Source organism: Canis lupus, chromosome 21 (assembly GCF_011100685.1).
Source record: "Canis lupus familiaris isolate Mischka breed German Shepherd chromosome 21, alternate assembly UU_Cfam_GSD_1.0, whole genome shotgun sequence".
Classification (NCBI taxonomy): Eukaryota; Metazoa; Chordata; class Mammalia; order Carnivora; family Canidae; genus Canis; species Canis lupus.
The window spans coordinates 7,876,990-7,901,055 of record NC_049242.1 but is presented as its reverse complement, the minus strand read 5'-3'; the positions used below and the strand labels follow the sequence as shown (position 1 = coordinate 7,901,055).

Sequence of the window (24,066 nt, the reverse complement as noted above, 5' to 3'; positions counted from 1 at the left end):
TCGTTTATGAAATGGGATGCCTAAGTGGTAGGTTATTAAATTGTGTGAGGGTTGATGGTGAACTGCTGGTCTAGATTCCATGTCCCTTGTCAGAAATTCATTTTAAAACTGAGGGAAGATTTTGAGAAACTTGTTTCACATGATCTTGGTTTAACTAGGAGCACATGCCCTGGAAGTGACTATCAGAGACTGCTCGCCATATTGATGGACTGAGAGACACTTCACAGGCTCTGTCTCTCAAGCTCCCCTTGATCTGCTTTCCATTTGCCTATCTCCCTACCCCTTTAGAGGTTTCTAGTCCAGAGTATTGGAAACAGTAATGGTGGATGAGGGAGATACACACACACATACACACACACACACACACACACAGAGGCAGGAAAAGAGAGAGCTATAAAATATTACAGCCATAAAAGTAGCCAAAAATGTTTTTTCATAGGAAAAGTGACTAATAAGGGCACCTCAGTGGCCCAGTTGGTTAAGCTTCTGCCTTTGGCTCAAGTCAAGATCCAGCTTCCTGCTCAGTGGGGAGCCTGCTTGTCTCTCTCCCTTGCCCCTCCCCCCACTTGTGCATTTTCTAAAATAAATAAATAAAATCTTTTAAAAAAGAAAAATGATTAATAAGAAAGCACAATCTATATGCCGTTTGTAAAACATGTAAATTTTATGCCATTGAGCCCATGAAATGATTATGTATTTCAGCACAGAGCCCTGAGGAAAAAGTCGGGCAGTGAGGGAGACCACATAGGATTTCCCCATTTAAACAGGAACTGAAACTGGAAATCTTGGCTTGCATGTTCTCTAAATTTCATTTTCATTCATCTTTAAATGGGAGCAAACCAAAGTTTCATAATTTGCATAATTTCCATTTTTCCTTGACCTACAAATCTCCACCTTCAGAAATAATTGACATTGAAAGATGACCTTTTGCTATATCCTAACCCTGCCCCCATCCTCCGAAAATAATGTGATTTCATATTTAATAAAGTAGCAATCTGGTTAGGAAAAGATTCTAAAAAATGATTTTAAGTGTGATTTAAAATATGAAGTAATACCCACCCAAGCAACACAGGTAATGGCATTTTACTCCTCCCTTGCACACAGGTCTGACATATTTTATGTCCTTCCTTTGAAACTTTCCATGGTGGGGCATCTGGGTAGCTCAGTGGTTGAGCATCTGCCTTTGGCTCAGGTCATGATCCTGAGATCCTGGGATCAAGCCCCACATAGGGCTCCCTGCAGGGACCCTGCTTCTCCCTCTGCCTGTGTCTCTGCCTCCCTCTCTGTGTCTCTCATGAATAAATAAATAATACCTTTTAAAAAAAAGAGACTTTCCATGGCAAAATTTCTTTTCAGAATGTACCAGTTGATAGCAAATGATTTTTCTTTGCTCATTAGGCTGGTGATTCAAGATGCTTGAATCAGCCTTATGTTTTATATCATGTGGTTATCAATAGGAAGCACTCTCTTTGAAAGAGATCTATGACATGGGGCTTGCTTCCCTGTTAAGCCTGATTTCTTCCCCTTTCTCCTTCTCCTGCTCCTCAAAAGAGTTTTTTGGACTTCACATTAACTGCTCCTTAGTAAATCAATTAAAGGTATTAATTGGAAGATGAGTCTCTTTTTAGATGAAATTTCTGAAAAATATATCATCTACAAGTAATTCTGTGGTCCCCCGTATCTCCATAACTTTAATTAAATGTCAAGGGCAATTATGTTCTCGCTAGCAATTAAATAATCTGAACTGTATATGACAGCTGCAAGCAATAAGTATTTGAAATATATATGACCAGGTTTTTGGTTTGTTTGTTTTTATGTAAACCATATGATTTATTTTTTGTCACTGTACATCAAATTCTACTAGTTCAGGTAAAATTCTCTTTTCCCTTAAGTCATTCACTTATTTGTAATTGTAATATTGTAGAAATTGTAAATAGTATTGCTCACTGATCAGCAAAATGAAATGCAAAGTAAGTTGAATGTAAGAGAAGCCAAGGTCTTTTCTAAAATATGAAATTAAATAAGTGCATTGCCCTATGTGCTGTAGCTAAATAAAATTACTATCCAAGAACAGAATTAATTGACATCATGGAATTTCAGACTAAAACAAATAGAGCTTGTGAACATGTACTGATACTTAATTAAAATCAGTCCAGCACTTGTACCATTATCTTTTCTCTCTCTTAAAAAAAAATTCATGTTAGGAAAGATCATAAACTACATTTTAGTTCACAGAGATGGAAACAGCTACAGTAATTTCAAAACGCCCCGTATTGGCTTAGTACATTATTCACAGATTGTAGGCTATACTTGGTCTGATGGAAGGGGGAGGAAAGTTTTCTAAACTTTCATACTGATTGCTTTATGAGTTGAAGTCACATAAACTGATGTATTCTTCTACCTTCTTCCTGATTTCATTTTGTAAATCTGCCATAAACTTGCTACCTTTTTGGGCAAAAAAATAATTCACACTGTCAAGATGGCAAAAAAAAAGTTTTTGTCTGTAAATATCCCAACTGCAGATACAGAATTTTTTATATGAAACTCAATTTTTTTTTTTGCTTTTTCTGATTTTCTAGTATTCATACTTTTATTTCTGACATCTATGGGAGGGAATCTGAACTTTACCAACCAAATGTTTACCATCAATCCTAGAATAGATTTAAGAGTGTCTACACATTTTTGTTATTAATCGGACTGTTTGTTTACTTAGAATTGAATCTATGTTAGAAAAGCAGAAAAGTCTACAAATTCTTAGCAGAAAAACCATAAGGGATTGGAGGACATATTTAGCTTTCTAAATATTTTAGTGGGTCAGTTTATACTTTACTTCTCTAACATTAGTACTGAGGATTTTCTTTGCAATACATTATTTTCTGTGACATTTGTAAGGCATTGTAGAGGCTGTGTTTGGAAATATAAATTAAGTTGGAAATAAAGAGGTCCCATTTAAGATGTACAAAATTGAGCCATAGGGATACCTGTCAAAAATATTTCTATATAAGAGCTCTCTTTAAAGCTATATGCTTCAATAGATGTAATAACTTCTCAGATATGCTAATTGAATGTTGTTTTTGTGAAACCATCAGGGGGGAATTTTGACAGCTCTTTTGACGCAGAGAAAGGTGTTGGGACCATTGTCATTGCAAAACCTTTGGATGCAGAACAGAGATCCATCTATAACATGAGTGTGGAAGTTACCGATGGGACAAATGTTGCTGTGACTCAGGTAAGAGGTCAAATTACTAAATGGTGAGAATGCCCAATATTCTGCTAATCAGTGGCTCAAGTGATCAAAGAATGTATTGGAACTAGTAAATGATGTTTATGGATTCCTCCTTTAAAAAAAAGAAAAAAAAAACATTTAAGAGAACAACCTAGAAAAAGAATTCTGTCAATGGTGTTGTATCACTTAGCTGTGACTATTCATGCATGGAAGACTGATACGTGTTTGCTTCTTGATCAGTTGCTGTAGATTTATCTTTTTGACAACAAAGTCAACTTTCCTTGAATTTACAAAGGAGAGGACGTGTATATTGTCTGGGTCAATGCACCAGTGTATTCTTTACCTTTCATTTGTCAGTCTGAGAGTTAGAGTTAGAGGCACCTAAGAGTCTAAATTCATTTAACAAAGTAAGATGAGTGATATGTCCAAGGTCACACAGGCTTCAGTAAGAACAAAGACTGATTTAGGTGCCCTGGCTGCCATCTCTAACACTAGCCTCTATGCCAATGGTCCTTCATCCTGGCTGCACAGTAGAATTCCCCTGATCATGGGCCCCAGGGTATCAAAACCACTGAACCCTCAGCCCCATCCACAGAGATCCTATATGATTCTAACAAGCAGCCAAGGGTGAGGGCCATTGCTTGGACTCTCTTGAGTGTTGATGAAAGGGCATTGAGAGCAAGGAGGGGGAAAAAATCTCTAGATGAGACTAACACAGTGTTAGATATCAATAGGGGGGCAGATTTACTCTAAATATAAGAAGAGTTTTTTAGTTTTCTATTTTAGCACCAGAGGCCATAGGCTAGTTACTGGAGAGGACTGGCACACACGCATGTCCCATCCCCCTTCCATTCTCCCTGCTTCTCTCTCCTGTTCTCATGACCCCAGAAGCCATCACTAATCAATCAAGGTTCTTTGTCCTGCTCAGCCCAAATGTGCCCTGAGATGACTTAACACAGTGTTTCGGAAGCAAAGACGAAATTGTTGCCAACCCTAAAGTTAGCAAATGTTGATTTGAGAGGTGATGTAAGCTCTTGTAACTATGTAGTTTTAAAAAGGAGGAAGATTGTTTCACGTGCTGCCTCTTAGTTTGAAACGGTTTCAAAAATACAGTAAGACTTTCTCCTTTGAGGCTGTTCATAATCATAAAATGGTGAAATTTTAAAGAAACATTAGCGTTTGTTTCTACTTTACTTCTTACCTTGACTTACTCTACCTTTTTCTTTTCATTCAAATACACTGAAACCCAGAACATGATGTGCATGAGACAAAGCAGCCAGATGTGATGAGTCCTGATCCTTCAACCCATGTCTTTTCCTAGGATAACTATACAGCCCTAATTACCCGACAGAGTCCCATTTACACCTGTTGCACTGGTGTAACTATTAATAGTTATCCCATTCACTCTTAACATTGCCCCAGTTGGAACAATAAGTTATATAGACTCCCTACTTAAGTCTGTACTGCTTCAGAGGATATTCAAGACTAAAATACAGACTCCTGGAAAGGACACCATGGTTGAGATCCAATGGGACTCACACAATCTAAAAGCAAGCCCCAAAGACATACAAAGCAACCCACTGAAAGATTGCTAAGTCTTTATTGCTCATTCTACTCTTAGAACTGGCCATTTCTTAGTATAGCCAACCTCAACATTTTAGCACCGTTTAAAAACACAAGACATATTTGAGTAAAATACAAATAAAGCATGGAACCATACTCATTTCCATACCTTTCTCCAGGATTTTATAACAGTTGGATTAAATGGTAATTCATTGTGCCCTGAATGTTTTAAGATACAAAATAAATGTGTTTAGGGTGAGTGAACAAATAGTAGTTTTTAGTCAGCAGGGCCTTCATGGCAGGTAGGCTGGATCTTCAAAGCACACAACTGATTCATATTAACTGAAAAAAAAAAAGTCCATGAAACTCTTCTTTTAGAGTTTCATTAGGACCAGATGAGAAGCCATTTCACAGCATGTATTCCACAAGTATTTCTTGGTTTCATACCATGTGATAAGAGCTATGCTAGATGCCTAGGGTCACAGTGAGTCAGTTTTAAAACCAGATGACTGATGTACACACATTTAAAAAAAAAGTTAACTTGGAAGCATATATTATAAGACAATGGACACATTGTTCAAGTCCTACTTTGGCTGATTTTAGTTCAGATGAATGCACCTTAGACTTTTCTCCAGAGCCTATGGGAAGAGTTAGAGAATTGGGGTGAAGTTAGAGTTTTCCTTTGGCAAGGCCAAAGCTAAGTAGATTAATGAAAGGTAGCAGGAGATTTTCTTGTCTAAAACTGCCAAGTCACTCTGTGTCTCCACAGGTGCTTCTCAAGAAGTAAGAATTAACTATTTCCAAAGTCTAAACTTGTGTGTCACCATTACTACCACCAGGAAAACTCCGTCCTTAAGTCTGTGTTTGGGCCTGAATACTACCCTGCCCCCAGCCTCTGTCAATCCAGACCTCTGCTCACATTTGCCACAGCTCCTCTGACAATAAAGACAGAAGCGGCTCTCTCAATTAGTCAAAGCATTCAGTATCAAGAACATTTTTACAAAAAGATGTTTTGGTAAAAAAAAAAAAAGAGAGAGAGAGAGAGAGAGAAAGCATTCTAGATTTCTCTTAGAAATCACTAAAGCATGCTCCACCCCATAACCCTAGGCAACTTAATGATTCCACCATCAAAGAGATACCCTTCGCCATATAACTAAATAAATGTTTTGTAGCCCAAAAACACCTGTTCAGTTTTCCTTTGGGAACTTTTCTCTACTTTGTTCCTTTGGAATCATAAAACATCTATGACAAGGGCTTCAAATCAGCCAGAAACAACATGTTGAATTTTACTTCACAAATGTCAAATAAATCAGAGCCTCAGGGATCTCTGTGTATACATGAAAACCCTTCCTTCATCTTCATTTTTATTCTGTTGTCCCAACTTGTAGGATTCTTGTGCCTCAGAGCTACAATATCTGGCGGCAAATAAATATCCTTTTCCTTACAGAGATTCCCTAGCATGCGTACAGAATATAAAAAGGTTCTGTGGATTTCAAGTTCTAAAGATTCCGATGTACTAAATGAACACTTAAGCAGATGACTTTCTCCAGCTAAAGTAGGAAGAGATGCACCAAAAGGGGATTTCAGAGATTTCAAATGTGAGATGATTTGAAACATCATTGCTAGGTCAGGTATGGAGGAGGTGATGTGGCAAGAAATGCAGGTAGCCTTTAGGTATTGAAAGGGCTTCCAGTTGTCAGCCTGCAAGGAAACAGAGACCTCAAGCCTCCAAACTCGAGGAACTAAATTTGGTTAACAACCTGAATGAGCCTGGAGCTGACTTCTAGAAAGGAACACATCCCCGCGGACCCCTTGACTTTGATTTCATGAGACTCTTAACTCAAGTAAGCCGCACTGTACCCAAACTTCTGACTTACAGGAGTTAACAGGAGATAACAACGGGTGTTGTTTTAAACCAAGTTTGTGGTAATTTGTTATGTTAGAAGTAGGAAACTGTTGTCATCTTCATTTTACAGAAAAGGAAATTGAGGCAAAACAAGATTACGTAGCTTGAGTAGATCAGGTTTCAGACGTAGGTATCTGGATTCCAGAGGCTGCTCTCTTAACCACTGCACTGTGCCACCTCTCAAAAGCAAGGACAAATCTTTGTTACCTATTCTAAGGCAGGAAGAGAAACTCACTTGGCTCTACTACTTATGAGCGGGGGACGCTTTTTAAGATTGCTTCCTGGGGGACACAGTGCCACCTATGGTTGTTAGAATGTCTCATAGCCAGCCATACATGCAGAGGAGAGAGCAAAATACCCCATCCCCTCATTGCCTCTGCTCAGCCTGATGAGTTTATGGGCCACAGGGACACACTTTACCAAGGATGAGAAATTAAAAGGTTTAACAACTTTCCCCATGTATCTATCAAACCTATATGAGCTATTGTGTCTTCGTAGCAAGTGTAAGTAAATTTAGAGCATGGCTCTTCCAAAGGATCAATGGATGGAAAGATATAATAATACATAATGCCTGATATTTGCATAGTGAGACTTAACCAAGCTTCTTTCTTAAGTTTCATTCATTCCCAGCAACTTACCGTGAATAGTTAAATCAAATATTATCATTATACTCATTTTTCTGGTGAGGAACCAGCACACAGATTGGTTGGGTGACCACCCTAGGTGTACACAAGTAAAGAGGTCCAAACCCACTTTTTTCTTCTCAAAATCAGCTATCTCTGAAAGTTTCCCTTACACATCTGTATATACAAAATATATGATTCATTAGGGGAAGCATTTGCTTTAAGGGAAGGAGCACTGACCTTGAATCAGGTGACCCAAGTTTAAGTCAGCACTTAACCAGTTGCAGGTGGCTCTGTCTCTGTGAGACTCAATTTCTTCTATGTAATGGGGATAATACCTTCCATACTTCTTGGGTTATAAGAATAAAATCAGGTCTTTTTTTTTTTTTTACTTTTTAAAACATTTTATTTATTTATTTGAGAGAGAGAGAGAGCACAAGCAATGGGAGGGGCAGAAGAAGTGGGAGAAGCAGACTCCTCACCAGGGAGTCCAAGGTGGGCTCCATCCCAGGACCCTGGGATCGTGACCCGAGCCAAAGGCAGACACTTAACCAAATGAGCCACCCGGGCACCCCTAAAATAAGATCTTTTGAGATATCTTGAGTTGTGTGATGTGCTGGACACATGCAGCTTTTATTATTAGTCTCATCCTCAACTTAAATTGGAATAATAAACCTGATAACTATAAAATATTGTGTGTGCATCTTTCATAGTTATTCATGAAAGACAGCAGAGATATTCATGCCCAAATAATAATCTAAAAATTACATTGGTTTGATTCAGGGACTTGTGACATGTACTTTGGTGATTTTAATATGCTTTTCTTATTCAAGTCTTGCTTTGATTTATAAATATAGGAAAATCAGCTTGTATTTGTATGCTCCACAGCCAAACCTTAGATTAAAAATCTTTCAGATAAACTCCAAATTTCTTCAGCCCCACAAAAGCAGTTAATTGAGTTAATTAGCCGCAGAGGTTTTCTGCCAAAGAGTGTGTTTTCAAGGGGGCTGAGAGGTCTGGGACCAGCATTCCTCAGGGTAGCCTTGCTCTTCACAGCCTTGAGGATTCCATTCTTCTTTTGTCTCTAAGCAATGCGTTGGGAGTTCCTTGCTGGTCTCCTTCCTCAAAATGCAGACTTTATCTTGAGGATTTAGACTTTTTCTTATCCTTTCTCTCCATCTTGCTCCTGCTTTAAATTGAATTACTTTTTAAATGAATTACTTTTGCCGAAGCTGCTCCATGATTCCCTGGATGCAGGAACTCCCAAGAGATACTTCCTTTGTCTTCTTTAGCATCATCTCCCTCTTAGTAGGTGAAAAAGGAAGTAGCCACAAGCTTCCTTGTACATTTACGTTGGGAAAAGGCTAGAAGTAGTACAATTCTATAGAGATCAAATAAGGCAGAAAGCCAACTCTAAGGTGAAACTTTCTAGTAAAAAAATAATGACAATAAAACTTCACTGAATGTCATTGATTTTTGTCTAACAACTTACAAGTAAATCAGCTTTTGAAAATGGATTCCAATTTTAAAGGCAGCAGGGAACTTTCTATTTAGAATGATCCTATGATTAAGGTTCCCAGAATGAGAATGGTCATATCAATTATCTCTTGTGTCAGTTAGGATTTCTGTATAGCAAGACATATAATATTTGCATGCATAACTGTTCATATACATGTTAGGTGCATTTATAATAAATGTGTATATAATTTAAGTACACATGGAAATGGTAGAATGGAATGAGTGTAGAGTTAGGCTCTATATGAACTAATTTAAACTGGCCTTGCCATTGGAACTTTGGGCACCGCCCCCCCCTTAACTTCTCATATTCTCATTTTTCCCATTGATACCCTGGAGACCATAAAGCTTAAGAAATGAATATGATGTGGATTTATAAATTGTTAAATAAACAAACCAACATGATTTTTCTACTTATATATTCAAAAACAAAATTTGTAAGCTTGGAGAGAATACAGGGGGCATTACTATTGAAATCATGTAGAATGTTTTAAGTATTGGTTTCGAAATGCCAACAGAGGCAGAACACAGTTTCAGTAATTTAGGATTTAATTGGTTCTAATAAAAGACAGAGGCCTTACTCTATAACTCGCCCCATGGACAGTTCATTCCATGAGCCTTTGTAAAGCCAAGCTTGGCATCTACCCATACTTAGCTTAGATGAGCCTGCAAAACCCAAAGTGTTTGTGGTGGGCAGCATTGAATACAGCTCTGAAGAGACTTCCTACATTCAGGTTTCCTCCTGCTTTGATTCCATTGTACTTCTTTGGGCCTTTCAATTACCATTTTGAGCACAACATCTTTGAGAGTTACTTTGCTTTGTTTGTTAGTTCAGGAGCTCACAAATGGCCCCAACTGTGGGAAATAAAAAAGCAAATGAGGAAAAGGAAGTCTTTTACAGAGAAACACTTGTTCTGACTGTAGATTAGGCTCAAGACAAAGCAAGCAGAAAGAGGCAAGCTTTTCAGGAGCACATCAACTTTGAAACTTCCCGAAGGTCAGGGCAGCCTTGCTGGCTGGAAAGGCTTTTTTTATCCCGTTAATATAGCTGCTTCTGTGAACACAAATATTTTAGCATCTTGACTAAGTTAACTTGAACTTTTTAAAGGAAAGAATTGGCAATCAAAGAATCTAGCACGACCTTCCAAATACAATGAAGATGAAAAACAATACCTAAAACTCACAGGCACACTTCTCAGCCCTCCCTTTTTTTTTTACCATAAACTCCAGCCAAATCTTATTTCCATGTGAGACTCACTCTTTGGGCAGGTCTTCCTAGCACAGAGGTCATAACACTGCCCTTTTCTCTTCCTCTGAAAAGCACCTGTGCAACCAAAGTGAGTGACAGTGCAGCTATTTATAAGAAGAGCCATGGTCTGACCACATTTATTTTTAAAAGTAAATAATTTTCTAGAATGCAGCCAAATGCCTGCATATTATGTAATGGAGAATTGGTAAAAGCTTTCTCATTAGTCAGTGATAAGACAAGGAGGTCACCATCTTCACTACTATTTAACATTGTGCTAGAAGTATTAGCCAATGCAAATAGATAAAGCAATTTGCATTATAAAATTTATAAAGAAAAAGGTAAAACAAATGTTAATTCCTCAACATGCACTCCCTGGAGTTTGCACATTTTGGATATGAGTTTGGGTGCCTTTCTTTTCTTTTCTTTTCTTTTTTAGTGCAAGAGAGTGCTTGCATGGCAGCAGAGGGGCAGAGAGAGACTCTCAAGCAGGTTCCATGCCCAGCTTGGAGCCAGACAGAGAGCTGAATCCCACGACCAGCCAAAATCAAGAGTCGGACACAACCGACTGAGCCACACAGGCACCCTCAGGTGCTTTTAATAATTAATATGGTCCCCAAATTCAAAAAAACTCACAAAAATAAAAACTTTTTTTAAGTACTATAAAAATATAAAGAAATACATAATCATTGATTTAGTTGCTGCTACTATTATTACTACTATGTTTAAGAGTTTTCTTGTTGTCATTTTTGTTATTGTTAAATTACACTATTAATATTATGATGGTCATCACCTTCTTTATAATCATCATTTTACCTGAATCATGGCTGAAGAGAATCAAATATGTGGTATTACCTCTGTCTAAACTTTGTCTATCAAAATACTAAATACTTAACTATGACATTTATTGAGTGCCTGCGAAGTGTCCAGCCCTGGGCTAGATGCTGGCTATACATTGATGATCTCTGAAATTTATCTGTAATCCCAAAATCAATCTTCTCAGACCCTTGTGGTCATTTCTGGACATGCACAGAGCAGCAAAATATTTTCCCTGCTGCTATTTAACAAGATGACACTCTGCCTTCTTGTCTTATGCTATATACAAGTGTCCTTTTTGCAATCCATTTAGTGCTAGGTTTTTTTGCATTTTTGTGTTCTTTGTTGGTAATCTCACTGTTTGAAAGACCCCAAAATGAAGTACTGACGTGCAATCTCATGTTCCCAAGTGCAAGAAGGACATGATGTGCCTTACAGAGAAAATATGTGTATTCGATGAGCTTCATTCAGGCATGACTTACAAGTACTGTTGGCTGGAGATTTTCTCCCTCTCCCTCTGCCCCTCCCATTGCTCTCTCTCTCTGTCAAGTAAATAAATAAATCTTTAAAAAAAAAAAAAAAAAAAAAAAAAACCTATTTGAGGAAAACTAAAAAATCCCTGAAAAATGAAACTGTAGATCTAAACAAATGAAAAAAGACAAACTATATCCTTGGATAGGAAGACTCCATCACAAAAGATCAGTTCTCCTATGGTTGACCTATACTTTTATCATAATGCAATTTAAATTGCTATCAATTTTTTGTCAGGTACTATAGCAGTTGATTATAAAGTTCATTTTGAAGAACAACAAGCAAACATAGCCTGGAAAACCCTTAAAAAGAACAAAGAAAAGGCCTGACTTTTCTAATTAAGACATGTTGTAATGCTTTTGTAATTAAAATATTTTTATGAAAAAAAATATTTTTATGTTGGCATATGAAAAGACGAACCAATGGAATACAATAGAAAAATCTAGAAATAAACAATTTGCATATGGAAACTTAGCATACAATAAAAGTAGCCCCTTGAATCAGTGGGGAATATATTGTCTTATAAAAAGTAGTATTAAAATAAATGGAAAGCCACGTGGAAAAAATAAAACTGGATCCATTCCTCACATAATATAGGAAACATTAAATGGAGTAGAGATATAAATGTAAGAAAAGGAAACATGTAAGTGCTATTTTTTAAAAAATTGAGTGAATGTATTCACCTATAACCTGGAAGTGTAGAAAATGTTCTAAACTCTGACTTAGGGTCCAGAAACAATACCAAAAAGATTGATGTATTCAATTCCATGAAAATAAAAATAAAAGCTTTTGCATGGCAAAAAAAAAAAAAAAAAACTCACCATAGCAAAATAGTTAAATGACAAAATTGAAAACATATTTGCAATTTTATCACCATGCTTCCAAAAATAAAGAAGGAAAAGGCCATCTAATCCATAAAAGAATGAGCTGATATAAATAATTTTCACAGAAAAAGAAATGCAAATGACTCTTAAACATATGAAAAGATGCTCATCCTTACTCATAATAAGAGAAAGGCAAATTACAAGTACACTGAAATTTTTTTATCTATCAGATTGGCAAAAAATACAAAAGTTTGAGTGCATACTCTGTTGGCAAAACTGTGAGAGACAGTCATTCTTATATATTGCTATAGGAATACAAATTAATAAAACTTTTGGGAAGAGGAATATGGAAATCACTAACAAAACTATATAAGCACTTATCCTTTGATCCAGAACTCACAATTCTAGGGACCTAAATATATGGTAGCAAAAATATAAAAAGATGAGCACGAGGTTCATCTTTGCACATTCTTTCTAAGAGTGAAAATTAGAAACATCTTACATGAACATCAAGAGAGGAATGGTTGAATTAACTGTAATCCATCTACCCGTTGGAAGAGTATCTCTATACTGTTGTGGATTGGTCTTCAGAATATGATAATGCAGAGTTTCTCAACAAGTGACACTATTGACATTTTGGGTCAGATAGTTCTTTGTACTGAGAGACAATCCTGTGCATTGTAGAATGTTTAACAGCATCCTTGCCCCCTACCCATTAGATTCCAAGAATACCCCAACTCACAGCTGTGACAATGAATAGTATCTCCAGATATTGCTAAATATCCCCTTAGGATATTTATCCCCTCATCCTCAACTGAGAATCATTGATACGCTGTTAAGTGACATGGCATATCAGGGGGCAGGGGAAAATGTATACAGTATGCTTATATTAACAAAAGAGGTGGGAGATGCCAGGGTGGCTCAGCAGCTAAGCATCTGCCTTCAGTTCAGGATGGGATCGAGTCCCACATCGGGCTGCCTGCATGGAGCCTGCTTCTCCCTCTGCCTGTGTCTCTGCCTTTCTCTCTCTGTGTCTCTAATGAATAAATCAATAAAATATTTTTTAAAAAGAGATGGATACAATATAACATTAATCTTTAAAAAATCGTTACCTGGTGGCACCTGGGTGGCACAGTTGGTTAAGCACTGAACTCCTGGTTTGGGCTGAGGTCATGATCTCAGGGTCATGAGATGGAGCCCAGTATTAGGCTCCACACTCAGTGCAGAGTCTGCTTGAGATTCTCTCTCCCTCTGCCCCTGCCCTCTCACCCTTCTCTCATACTTTTTTTGTAAACTTGAAAATGGTACTTTTATATATAATGTAAAACAAAATTAAATATTAAAACAAGTTTAAAATTTGTAAGTAGGGACACCTTTGTGCCTCAGCATTTGAGCATCTATCTTTGGCTCAGGGCGTGATCCCAGGGTCCCGGGGAGCCTGCTTCTCCCTCTGCCTATGTCTCTGCCTCTCTCTGTATCTCTCATGAATAAATAAATAAATAAAATCTTTTAAAAATAAAAATAAATAAATTAATTAAATAAAATTTGTAAGTAAAGAGAAGCAAATGAACTTACATATCTACATACAAAACTCTAATGTAACTTTACATATACTGGGGCAGCCCAGGTGGCTCAGTGGTTTAGCACCACCTTCAGCCCAGGGTGTGATCTGGAGACCTGCGATCGAGTCCCATGTTGAGCTCCCTGCATGGAGCCTGCTTCTCCCTCTGCCTGTGTCTCTGCCTCTCTCTCTCTCTCCTCTCTGTATATTCTCATGAATAAATAAATAAAATCTTTTAAAAAAACTTTAAATATACTTATGAGACTGAATATCCCTAGTGGGATAAATCTCGAGGACTGAAAGAACTAAAAATAATATTAAATTGCTTTTGGATGATCAGAGTTGTGATATAATTATAATACCAATATTATATTGTAATTCTGAGACTTGTGTGCATGTATTTCATATAGAACAGTGAATAATTGTGATGATGTTATTGAGCATGAGAAATTTCAGCGTGGGGTTTCAGCATGGGATATAGGTATAAAAAGATTGAGATTAAGTAAAGACCATGATGCCCTAATTTTGAATTGGAAGTGTCAGTGTGAACTCAGAAATGATTACTAAGAACAAAAAAACCTTTGCTGACTCTCTCCACTGAAAAAAAATTAAACACAATAGCAAATCCAATAGCAATGACCATTCCTAGCACCATTTCTAACATAAAAAGAAATCAATGCTTTTTGGACAGAGAAATAGATAATACAAGACTGGGTCAGAAAATGTACAAGGTGACCCTGGAAAAAAATCACCAGTAGTAATTATTAGAAAGCAAAGAAGCTATCAAAGACTACTAGGATTATGTCAAAAGATCTCAAAAGCCAACTTGAAGAGACTCCCACTGGCCAAGGAAGGGCCATTTGTGCATCAGTAGGTATAGTAACTACAATGGACAGAAACATATCAGCTGTGATGAAATTCATGATCTCATACTAATGCTTGGAAAAAAAAATACTCCATTGGTCACTTTAGGAGGAGCTGAAGAACCAACTCATTATTTTGAAATGGTAAACAAAAGGAAAGAATTAAGTATTTATTATGACTTTAGTAAAGTCATAAGAATAAATTGTCTTCCAGAGTAACCAAAAATTAGAGAGAAGTTTCTTTTTAGGACTTTTCTAGCTAACAAATGAGGAATAAATCAGAATTAAAATGTTACCATTTTTACATTTTTAATGAATAAATGTTATCTATGTAATGATCATCAGTGGTTGCTAATACTACATAACAAGAGTGAGAACTAGATATTATCTATATCCAGATGGAAATATACTGTCTCATCCATTAGAATTTTTTTTTTCTGGTTAAAAAAAAAAAAAGAGGAAGAAAGAAGGAAATTTAATGTGAATCTTATCAAGTCTCCTAGTTCAAACTACCAGTTTATAAAAAATACAGGGAACAGAACGACATAGAGAACAAAACCGAGGGGAAGCAACAAGCAAAATTCTGGCTGTGGCACCTAAAGAGAAAATGGTAACAGTTTGTTTACCACCACCAGCTACAAAATAAAAGTTGCAAGGAAATAAAAGGAGACAGAAGGAAAACCTGTGAATTAAAAGGATGTAACAACATCCTTTAATAATTAAAGGATATAACAACAAAATGTAATGTTTAGACCTTATTTGCATGTCGTGATTTTTTAAAATATGTTTCTTTTTATAATACATAGCATGCTAAAAAATTACAGAAATATGAACACCCTGAATATTTAATATTAAGGAATTATTGTTTTCTTTGTTTGGGTGCAATAATGGTAGCGTGTGTTTATTGTAAGAGTCCCTGTCTTTTAGAGATACATACTGAAATTATGGGATGTGCTTCAAAGTAAAATAGGTGTGGGCAGATGGGGGTGAATGACTACATATATAAAACAAGATTAGCTATAAATTGATCACCATCAAAGCTGAGTTCTGAATATGTGAGGGTTCATTAAACTATGACTGAGTTATTTGGTTACTATTATTTATTTATAATCTGCCCAAATTTTTGTATAAGAAAATGCCTTATAAAACAACTTGAGAACCTCATATTTTAGCTATCACCAGTACCATGTTCTTCACTAGACATCTCCCATCTGAGGGAGAGCCACTGTGTGGGGACCCTGCAGTTGAGCTCTGATTGCTCTGAAGATGTCACCTCTCTGTTCCTGCCTCCCCTTCCTCTGCCTCTTTGTTACTCTTCCCACCCCGTCACTGCTTCCATGTTGCATCCACTTTAAGGAGCTCATAAGGGAACTTAAGATAATAGAAACTTAACAAACTAAGGTCACCTTGTGATCTCTTACATTGCGCCTCAAATAGTCCTGTGGAATTATCACCCCCAGGGGGCTGTCTCAGCTGTTCAATTAATGGTGAGAATATTGATTAGCTCATAGTTTATGTTCCTGCTAATGTGAACTACTGGTTTATTGTCAGCTTCTAATTATAGTGTTTTCATTTGAGATCTTCCTACATATTGAGATAGCTCCTAGAAGCTGGGCTCCAAGGACGCGGAGGGAAGAGAGGGGGAGGGGGCCTCTTTATTAGCAATGAGTGAATTGGCATTAGTCATCACTCTTGTCTTCTTTTAACTATAGGTATTTATCAAAGTGCTGGATAATAATGATAATGGCCCAGAATTCTCTCAGCTGAATTACGATGTCACAATCTCTGAGGACGTGCTTCCAGATACAGAGATATTGCAGATAGAAGCCACAGATAGAGACGAGAAGCACAAGCTGACCTACACTGTCCACAGTAGCATTGACTCTGTCAGCATGAGGAAATTCCGGATCGACCCCAGCACCGGCGTGCTCTACACTGCAGAGAGGCTGGACCATGAGGCCCAGGACAAGCACATCCTCAACATCATGGTAGGACCAGACTGCTAATTTGCTCTCCTAACACAGTCAGTGACCATTCAAGACACATTTCTTGGTCTTCAGAAGTATAGGGCACTTAAATTTTGTAAGTAGTAGTAAATTTGGTCTTCTCACAGCAGGGTCGCCTTTGTTTCTGCCTTTTTTATTTCAACAAGGAAAATTGCTATTGTTCCTCAGTGACCCGATATTTTTGCCAAACTGAAATAGTAGGTGAATTCTGCAGACAGTGCCTGCTGACAGGCTGACTTGGGAGGGGAGGAACAGGTCGTGTTTTGGTAAATCTTCCAAGCGATGATATTGGTTCGCATCCAGAAGATTCTGTGGAAAAGTTGAAAAGAAGTTCCTTGAGAAGTTAATTGCAAGGGTGATCAATCTATGCAGTGCTCAACCCTTGGAAGCATTTAGAGAACTTATTTATTACTTACGGCACTGGCACTGGACCCAGTAGTAAATACTGCCATGCAAAACAGATCACCGAAGCCTGTAGAGAGTGCTAGTTCAGTCCAAACTTGGGTTTGTGGGACCTCCAAATTATGTGGAAGTTGCTTTAATTTTAAAGTGGAGTTTTCCTAGTTTACATAATTGGGAAGTAGGGATTAATAAGAAACACCCTTGATTAGTTTATGGCCTAAAACCCATCACTTTGACCACCCAAGAACCCTGTGAGCAATTGCACAGCCACTGCTCAACAACCCCCCGACTTCCTTAAGACACAGACTAAATCTTGTGTACTGATTGCCTTTAAAACACAGTAAGATGCTACCAGTTTCCTTGCAGCTGAAAGTGATGTTCCACTAAGTGCTATTTTTCCTTCTTCTCTAGTTCAAAAACCCTCCTGGGTAAAGAGCAAGGTTCAGGTCACCTGGGTGGCTCAATGATTGTCTGCCTTTGGCTCAGGGTGTGACCCTGGGGTCCTGGGATGAGTCCTGCATCAGGGTCCCTACAGGGAGCCTGCTTCTCTCCTGCCTATGTCTCTGCCTCTCTCTGTGTCTCTCATGGATAAATAAATAAAATCTTAAAAAAAAAAAAAAAAAGAGCAAGCTCCAGTGCCATGCTCCCATACCCTTGGCAGTTTCCAGCTGAGACCCCCTGGGTGGGAAGAGGAGGGGGATCCTTAGAAACCATCAGATCCACCCTCATTGATTTAAGATACTTCTTCAGCACCTACTGTGTACCAAGCACCATTCTGGGTGCTGAGTATACAAAAGAGACAAAGCACCCATACTGAAACAGACCTAGTCTCAATAATCCCAAAATACAGAGTTCTGCTTGGTCCCTGGGTGTGCAGGCCAGTCTACAGGCAGGAAAAGTAAGCACATTCACTGTGTTGCTTTTGCATGAGTTTTATTTAGGGGCAGAAACCTTATGCCAATGACTAACTCCATTCTCACTATTCAAGTCATTTCTGTTCATTCTTAAAAGACTCAAAATTCAGTTTGGTCACCTTGTATCATTTATCATTTCTGTAATTGATTATTTAGAGCAAACATGTCCTTTATGCTGCCTTTCACCAAGCTAAGCCATTTTAGTAATTTTGCTCATTCCTTCTAGGTTCTACTTCTGAAAAGCTCTTTCCCTTTGATGGCTTTCCTCAGTCTATTTTCTCATTTCTCCACATCTCTCTGAAGTTATGAAGTCCGAAATTGAACAAACTCAAAGCACACATTTGATTAGCGCTACATAAAATTATAGCAAAAATCATGTGGTGAGGGCTAAAGAATTGATTACAAGCTTCTGGCATGTGCAAACCGGGGGAAACTTGAAAGCAGTCAGGCAAGTTTGGTTGGTGAAGTCATAAGAAGGGGTCTGGCATTTTAGAAACTAAGATTTGGCATCTTCCCCTTAAAAAGGGCTCTCTCCCCCAGTCCTGGGCCTTTGCCTTTGGTGGCTCTCCTTGCCTGCAACATGCGGCCCACACCACCCTTTTACCAATTCTACTTACTTTTGTTAGCTCTTCCAAGAAGCTGAGTGCCAGGTTAGCTGCTTCTTACCACTCACTCCCGTTTTGGCACTCACCACCAGGCCTTCTCCTAATTTGCTTGTTTCTCTATCCCATACTCACCTGTTGGCATCTGGAGGGCAAGGACCAAATCTGAATCAGTACTTGCACCTCCAGAGTGAAGCATGGACTCAACAAATAATAGGATGGCTGTAAATGTTTACTGAATGAATGAATAGAAAGCAATGCCTGCTTTGCATTTATCAGTTCTTTCACTAAATGTTTTAGTTTCCCCTTCAGAAGAGCGTCCATCCACCACTGCATTAGCAGCTATGTACACAAATGAGGGGGTAGTGGCTGTGGGCAGTGGTGCAGAGCAAAGTGCTGTGTTCATGATGCTCAGGCAGGCAGCTCCACGAACACAAACCGAGCACATACCATACATAGGCTGGTCATAATCCTGAGCAATAAAATGGACATGGCCCTGACTCTCAATTTGTTCACAATTAGTGCCCTCACTCGATAGTAACCTCGTTTACTGAGTACCTACCACATGCCTGGGACTGCATCAAGCACTTTGTGTGAGTTACCTCATTTTCTATTTGCCACAAACATAGCCATGTGAGTTCCTTGCAACTTAAGATCTTGTATTTTGCCTAAAGGTCAGAGATCAGGAGTTTCCTTATCGAAGAAACTTGGCCCGAGTCATTGTGAATGTGGAAGATGCTAATGATCACAGTCCTTATTTTACCAACCCACTGTATGAAGCATCTGTGTTTGAATCGGCTGCTCTGGGATCAGCTGTTCTGCAAGTGACGGCTCTGGACAAAGACAAAGGGGAAAATGCAGAACTCATATATACCATAGAAGCAGGTGAGAGCTGTTGTGCAGATTGCAACCTAATGCATGGCATTTGACCCTCAGTAGTGTTTATCGCCATGTGAAATTCACATAGCTGCTACTGGAACATCTCCAAAAGAATTGTTTGGCCAAGCAACTGCCCTGTTTGTGTGATGACGTTATACAACATGCTTGGCATTCTGGTAATATGTTTTCCATCACTGACCACGAGGAAGGAGTTCCCTTTTATTGTGCTGTTCTTGGAATTTTCTGGAATGGAGGAGAGAGAAGAAATGTGTGGTAAACTCAGGGGCTTTTACCGATGGGTCAACAAGCCATGGCCTCCCAATAAAATAATTAAAGTCTCTCATCTCTTGAGGGCTCACAGGCTAGTCCATGAATTGAATCCTACATGTCTTTGTTTATTTGTTAGTGGGTGAGCTGTGGGCTTCAAAAATGTCTATATCCCACAGTTAGCACAAATTCTCTTCACTGGAGGTGATTCAGAGTAGCCGAGTGGGTGGTAGATATGGAACTGCCTACTTCACCAGACACATGAATATATACAGGCTCATATTTTGTTAAATGTGAAATTTTTTAAATCAATTTTGACATCTCTAAGGCAAGACCATACTTCACTGATGGTTGAAAGATGGACAGGAAGAAAACATTTTCAGCAGAAAAGATGAATGTCCAAGCAAGGGATAGGACTGTGAACCTCAAAATTACAAATAGCCCTTATCTGCTATATTTTCCCTTTACAAATTCTGTCTTTTTTTGAATATTCAAGCCACATATTTCCAAAATGTTCTGCAACATTATATCTGTCATGCATAATGCCAAATGCTGTCTCCTTTTATGCCAGCTCTGGAAAGGCTTCTTTCCCATGATTTAAATGTGGAGCATTTTTGTGAGTGGTTGAATTAAAATATGAATGCTAGAATGACAGTTTTGAACTAAAAAATATTAGTAAAAGAAAAGCCAGCAATCTTCTTTTTTTAAAAAGCCACTGCAATGAATGATCTAAAACTATTTCCTGTATTAAGCACCTACACTTTATAGGAGTCGAATCTAAGCTCTATACAAAAACATAGTAAGATAAAGAAGTGAAACACACTAGTTCATAGCAGCCAGGCACACCAAGCAACTTCACCTGTTTCTTTTCTAGATATTTATGGAATTTTCTTCTGATCTAAAGCCTGACCGGTACTTCTTTTAAAATTCTATTTTGCATCTGTTGTTTTACCGCAGGACATTTTAAGTATTTAATTATATAATCCTTGTTCTTCCAGTTCCACAAATAACGTAGAGAAACTTCTTTTTAAAAACACAGATATTTAAATAACGTCACAGAAAGTGTCACCTGATCCAACAACTCTTTAGACTCTTTCTACAGTTTTTTTTTTCCTAATCTGATATATATTTTTCTTTCCCAGTATTTATCCATGCACCTACATTGTTTCATATCACTGTGACTGTGATCATGTAGGTAGGGAGTTTTATTTCTGTTTTTTTTTATTTAACATTTTCTAAGCATTGTCTATGTTGTCTACTTGCTTTTTGCATTTGTCATTAAGGCTATTACTTACACTCTCCTAGAAAGGCAGATAACTTCTAAACCAATTTGGAGGTTCCAAGGGGTAACACGAGAGCCATTTCCCATCCTGCTGATAAGACCACTTTCCTTATCTTTCAACAGGCACACACTATAGCCCAGTGCTATGGGTAGACAAGGGATTTCATCATTCCTTTAACCACTGACTCAAAATAGAGAGAAAAGTTATTTTCTTAAAATATCTTTTATATAGAAAACTTGAATTTCCAGAAACCTATAGGAATGCTTGGTATCTCAAAAAAAAATCTTTTTTTTTAATTTATTTTTTATTGGTGTTCAATTTACTAACATACAGAATAACCCCCAGCTATTAGAAATGACAAAAAACAATCTTTGATTGTATGTATAAGAAGCTATTGAGGATTTTAGCGGGTGTGCAGTAAGTCACAAGTGGTCATGGGGCTCCTTCATGGACAGACAGACTTCTGCTAGACCAGGACTGCTCCTGGCCAAGCTAGTTCCTTTCCAGATCCTGGTAGGAGAGAAGGAAGACCCAGATGCTGCAACATTTTGAAGCAAATGACAGGTGGTTGTATAAAGTGTACATTTTATGCAGGTTCTCTTACAAACCGCAGATTTTCTCTGCTTACTAGTGGACTATAGAATTCCTATCCCCTGCCTGGCTTCTGAAGTAACTACTGAATTTTATTTGGGCCCAAAGAACTGAGACAGATTTTGAGTGCTTCAGGTCTTATATTTGGTTCAAGTTTCTGTTTGGTGCAACAGCACCTCATGAGTGGCTCTGAAACACAAGAGATGAGGACTAAGAATTGAGTTATGATGGGGGCATATTGGATCCCAAGATGCATATAGAGAACCAAAAGTCTTTTTTTAAATCTATCTCTCCTCTCAATCATTTAATACATACTGTTGAACACCTTCTTTGTGCCAGAACTGTGCTTTGTGCTAGATAAGTAATGATACATAAGATAAGCACAGCTTTTGCTCAGTTGCCAAAAGTCTACAAGAAGCTGAAGAAACAAGGAAACAAGCAGACATTAGTTTCCGAGGATTCAAGTTTAGCAGGAGAGAATAAGCAGGAAGTGGATTCTAAGAAAATGGGCAGGTGGTATGTTGAAGCAGGAAAGAAGCAGAGAGCCCACTTTGACCTCATATACAAGCACAGCACTCCAGAGTCGTGTGACAGCAGGTGAGTGGCTGTGGGACAGCAGGGTTATGAAGTTCTACTCAAGACCAGAAGCTGGCTCCCCTTCATCCTTGCCATGTATAATCTTGCTGGGCATGAAGGAATGTGCTGGGCTTACAGCAAGGGAGGACTTGGCCAGAGACTCCACAGCAGGACTCCACAGCAAGGAACACAGAGGAACATGATTGTGTTGCATTAAACATTTGGGGTTGCATTATGTCTACAATCTACATTTTCCTCCTCGGAGATACTGATGTAAAATGATTCCTGCCTCCTTGAAGGGTCTGTGACTCAAATGTAGGCCTCAAGCTCAATTCCATTATTTATTGAACATTTGCAAGCTTGCTCATGAGATCACTGAACTTCATGTAATCCTCACAAAGGGCTCATGTTCAGGTGGCAAGGGAAAAAAACCATGCCGACACCAAAGATGACATTGTTAAATACTCACATTTGGGGGCTGGAATCAAATTCTTTACTTCTTTATTATCTTAATTCTTGGGGCACCTGGGAGGCTCAGTTGATTAAGCAGCCAACTCTTGATTTCAGCTCAGATCATGATTTCAGGGTCCTGGGATCAAGCGCCACATTGAGTTCTACATTCAGCAAGAACTCTGCTTGAGGAGTCTCTCTCCCTCTCCCTCTGCCCCTCCCCCCTGATCACACTCTCACTCTCTAAAAAAAATTAATAAATATTTAAATAAGTTAAAAAAATAAGTTAATTGTTTAAAAATAAGCGGATTTTATAGGAACATATTCTCAGGCACAGAAAAGTTTATTGAATAAGTATGTAATAAGAAGTACGTATACAGCTGTATTTGCTGCATATTTCAGGAAACACATGTAAGTGCCTGTCAGTGCAGGAGCTTGTCTTAACAATGACATTTAAACCGTCTCTGTGTCTGACATACTGCAGTACTTCAAACAGAAAGAAAAATGCAGAGATAACTGAATGACCAAGATTTTTAATTTTGTTTTTGAAGAATCTAGACACACAAGCATGTGGAGTATCAAAAAACCTGATGAGAGAAGCAAAAAGCTAATTTAACTAGGTGAAGGACTCTGCTTCACACTGTCCACTACTTTTCAGCCAGATTCTTTACATTCCTCAAGTCTTGTGTTCCCCATTCTTTACTCCTCCCTTATGCTTATCCTCAGCAATCTCAGGTTTCACACCACTGCATGTTTCAGAGGCTTCAGAGGCGAGGCTCTCAACTCCTGGGTTTTTGCTGTTCGCAGCCCTTCCCATTCCAGATACATCAAAGTGGAGTGCCAGTTCCTTGATTTCAAAAGGGTGATATGTCAGGTTTTTGGTTTAAAGTCTGGTTCAGATAGTCAGCAATTCACTACTTCACCAGGAAACTCTGAATGGAATGGTTACAGATTGGAATTACTGCCTTATAATTTTTATTCTAGTTTTATGTCTAGTTTTGTATGTATGTGTCTCTTTTGGGGTGTGAGGGAGTGAACAACACAAAGTTGGTCAGAAAATGTCCTCACAATTTACGGTGCAAACAGTGACGTGGGAAGAATTCTTCAGGCCAGAACAAGACCCCCTCACCTAAGCAGTATTTGGAATGAAGTCTGTTTTGATAGGGTAAAATGTAACAAAGTCTATCTGGGATAATCTGAAATCAAAGGGCTGCAGTATAATAGCTCCTACAACCATCTTCCTTTCTTTTTTATAATCTAGAACACAGAATATGACACTGGTTTAGGTAAAAAGACCATTTTAACAGTGGCATTGTACACAATTCTGTGTTGTTGTGAATGCAGCTTAAGAGGATACTGACCTGAAATTCACAATTTTACTGAAAAACTTACTTCAGTTGCTTTTGAATATCCCTAAAAGAG

At 38.2% G+C, this 24,066-nt stretch overlaps 1 protein-coding gene across 2 annotated transcripts in view; it reads left to right on the top strand.

The window, feature by feature from the left end:
• The window catches only part of FAT3 (FAT atypical cadherin 3), a 643,002-nt gene that overhangs the window by 528,240 nt on the left and 90,696 nt on the right, over window positions 1-24,066 (top strand). For both annotated transcript variants that reach the window (XM_038568333.1, XM_038568332.1), the window contains exons 7-9: window positions 3,090-3,229; window positions 16,387-16,662; window positions 19,273-19,483. In XM_038568333.1, coding sequence (XP_038424261.1) covers window positions 3,090-3,229; window positions 16,387-16,662; window positions 19,273-19,483 — 627 coding nt within the window. The remainder of the gene's footprint in view (window positions 1-3,089; window positions 3,230-16,386; window positions 16,663-19,272; window positions 19,484-24,066) is intronic.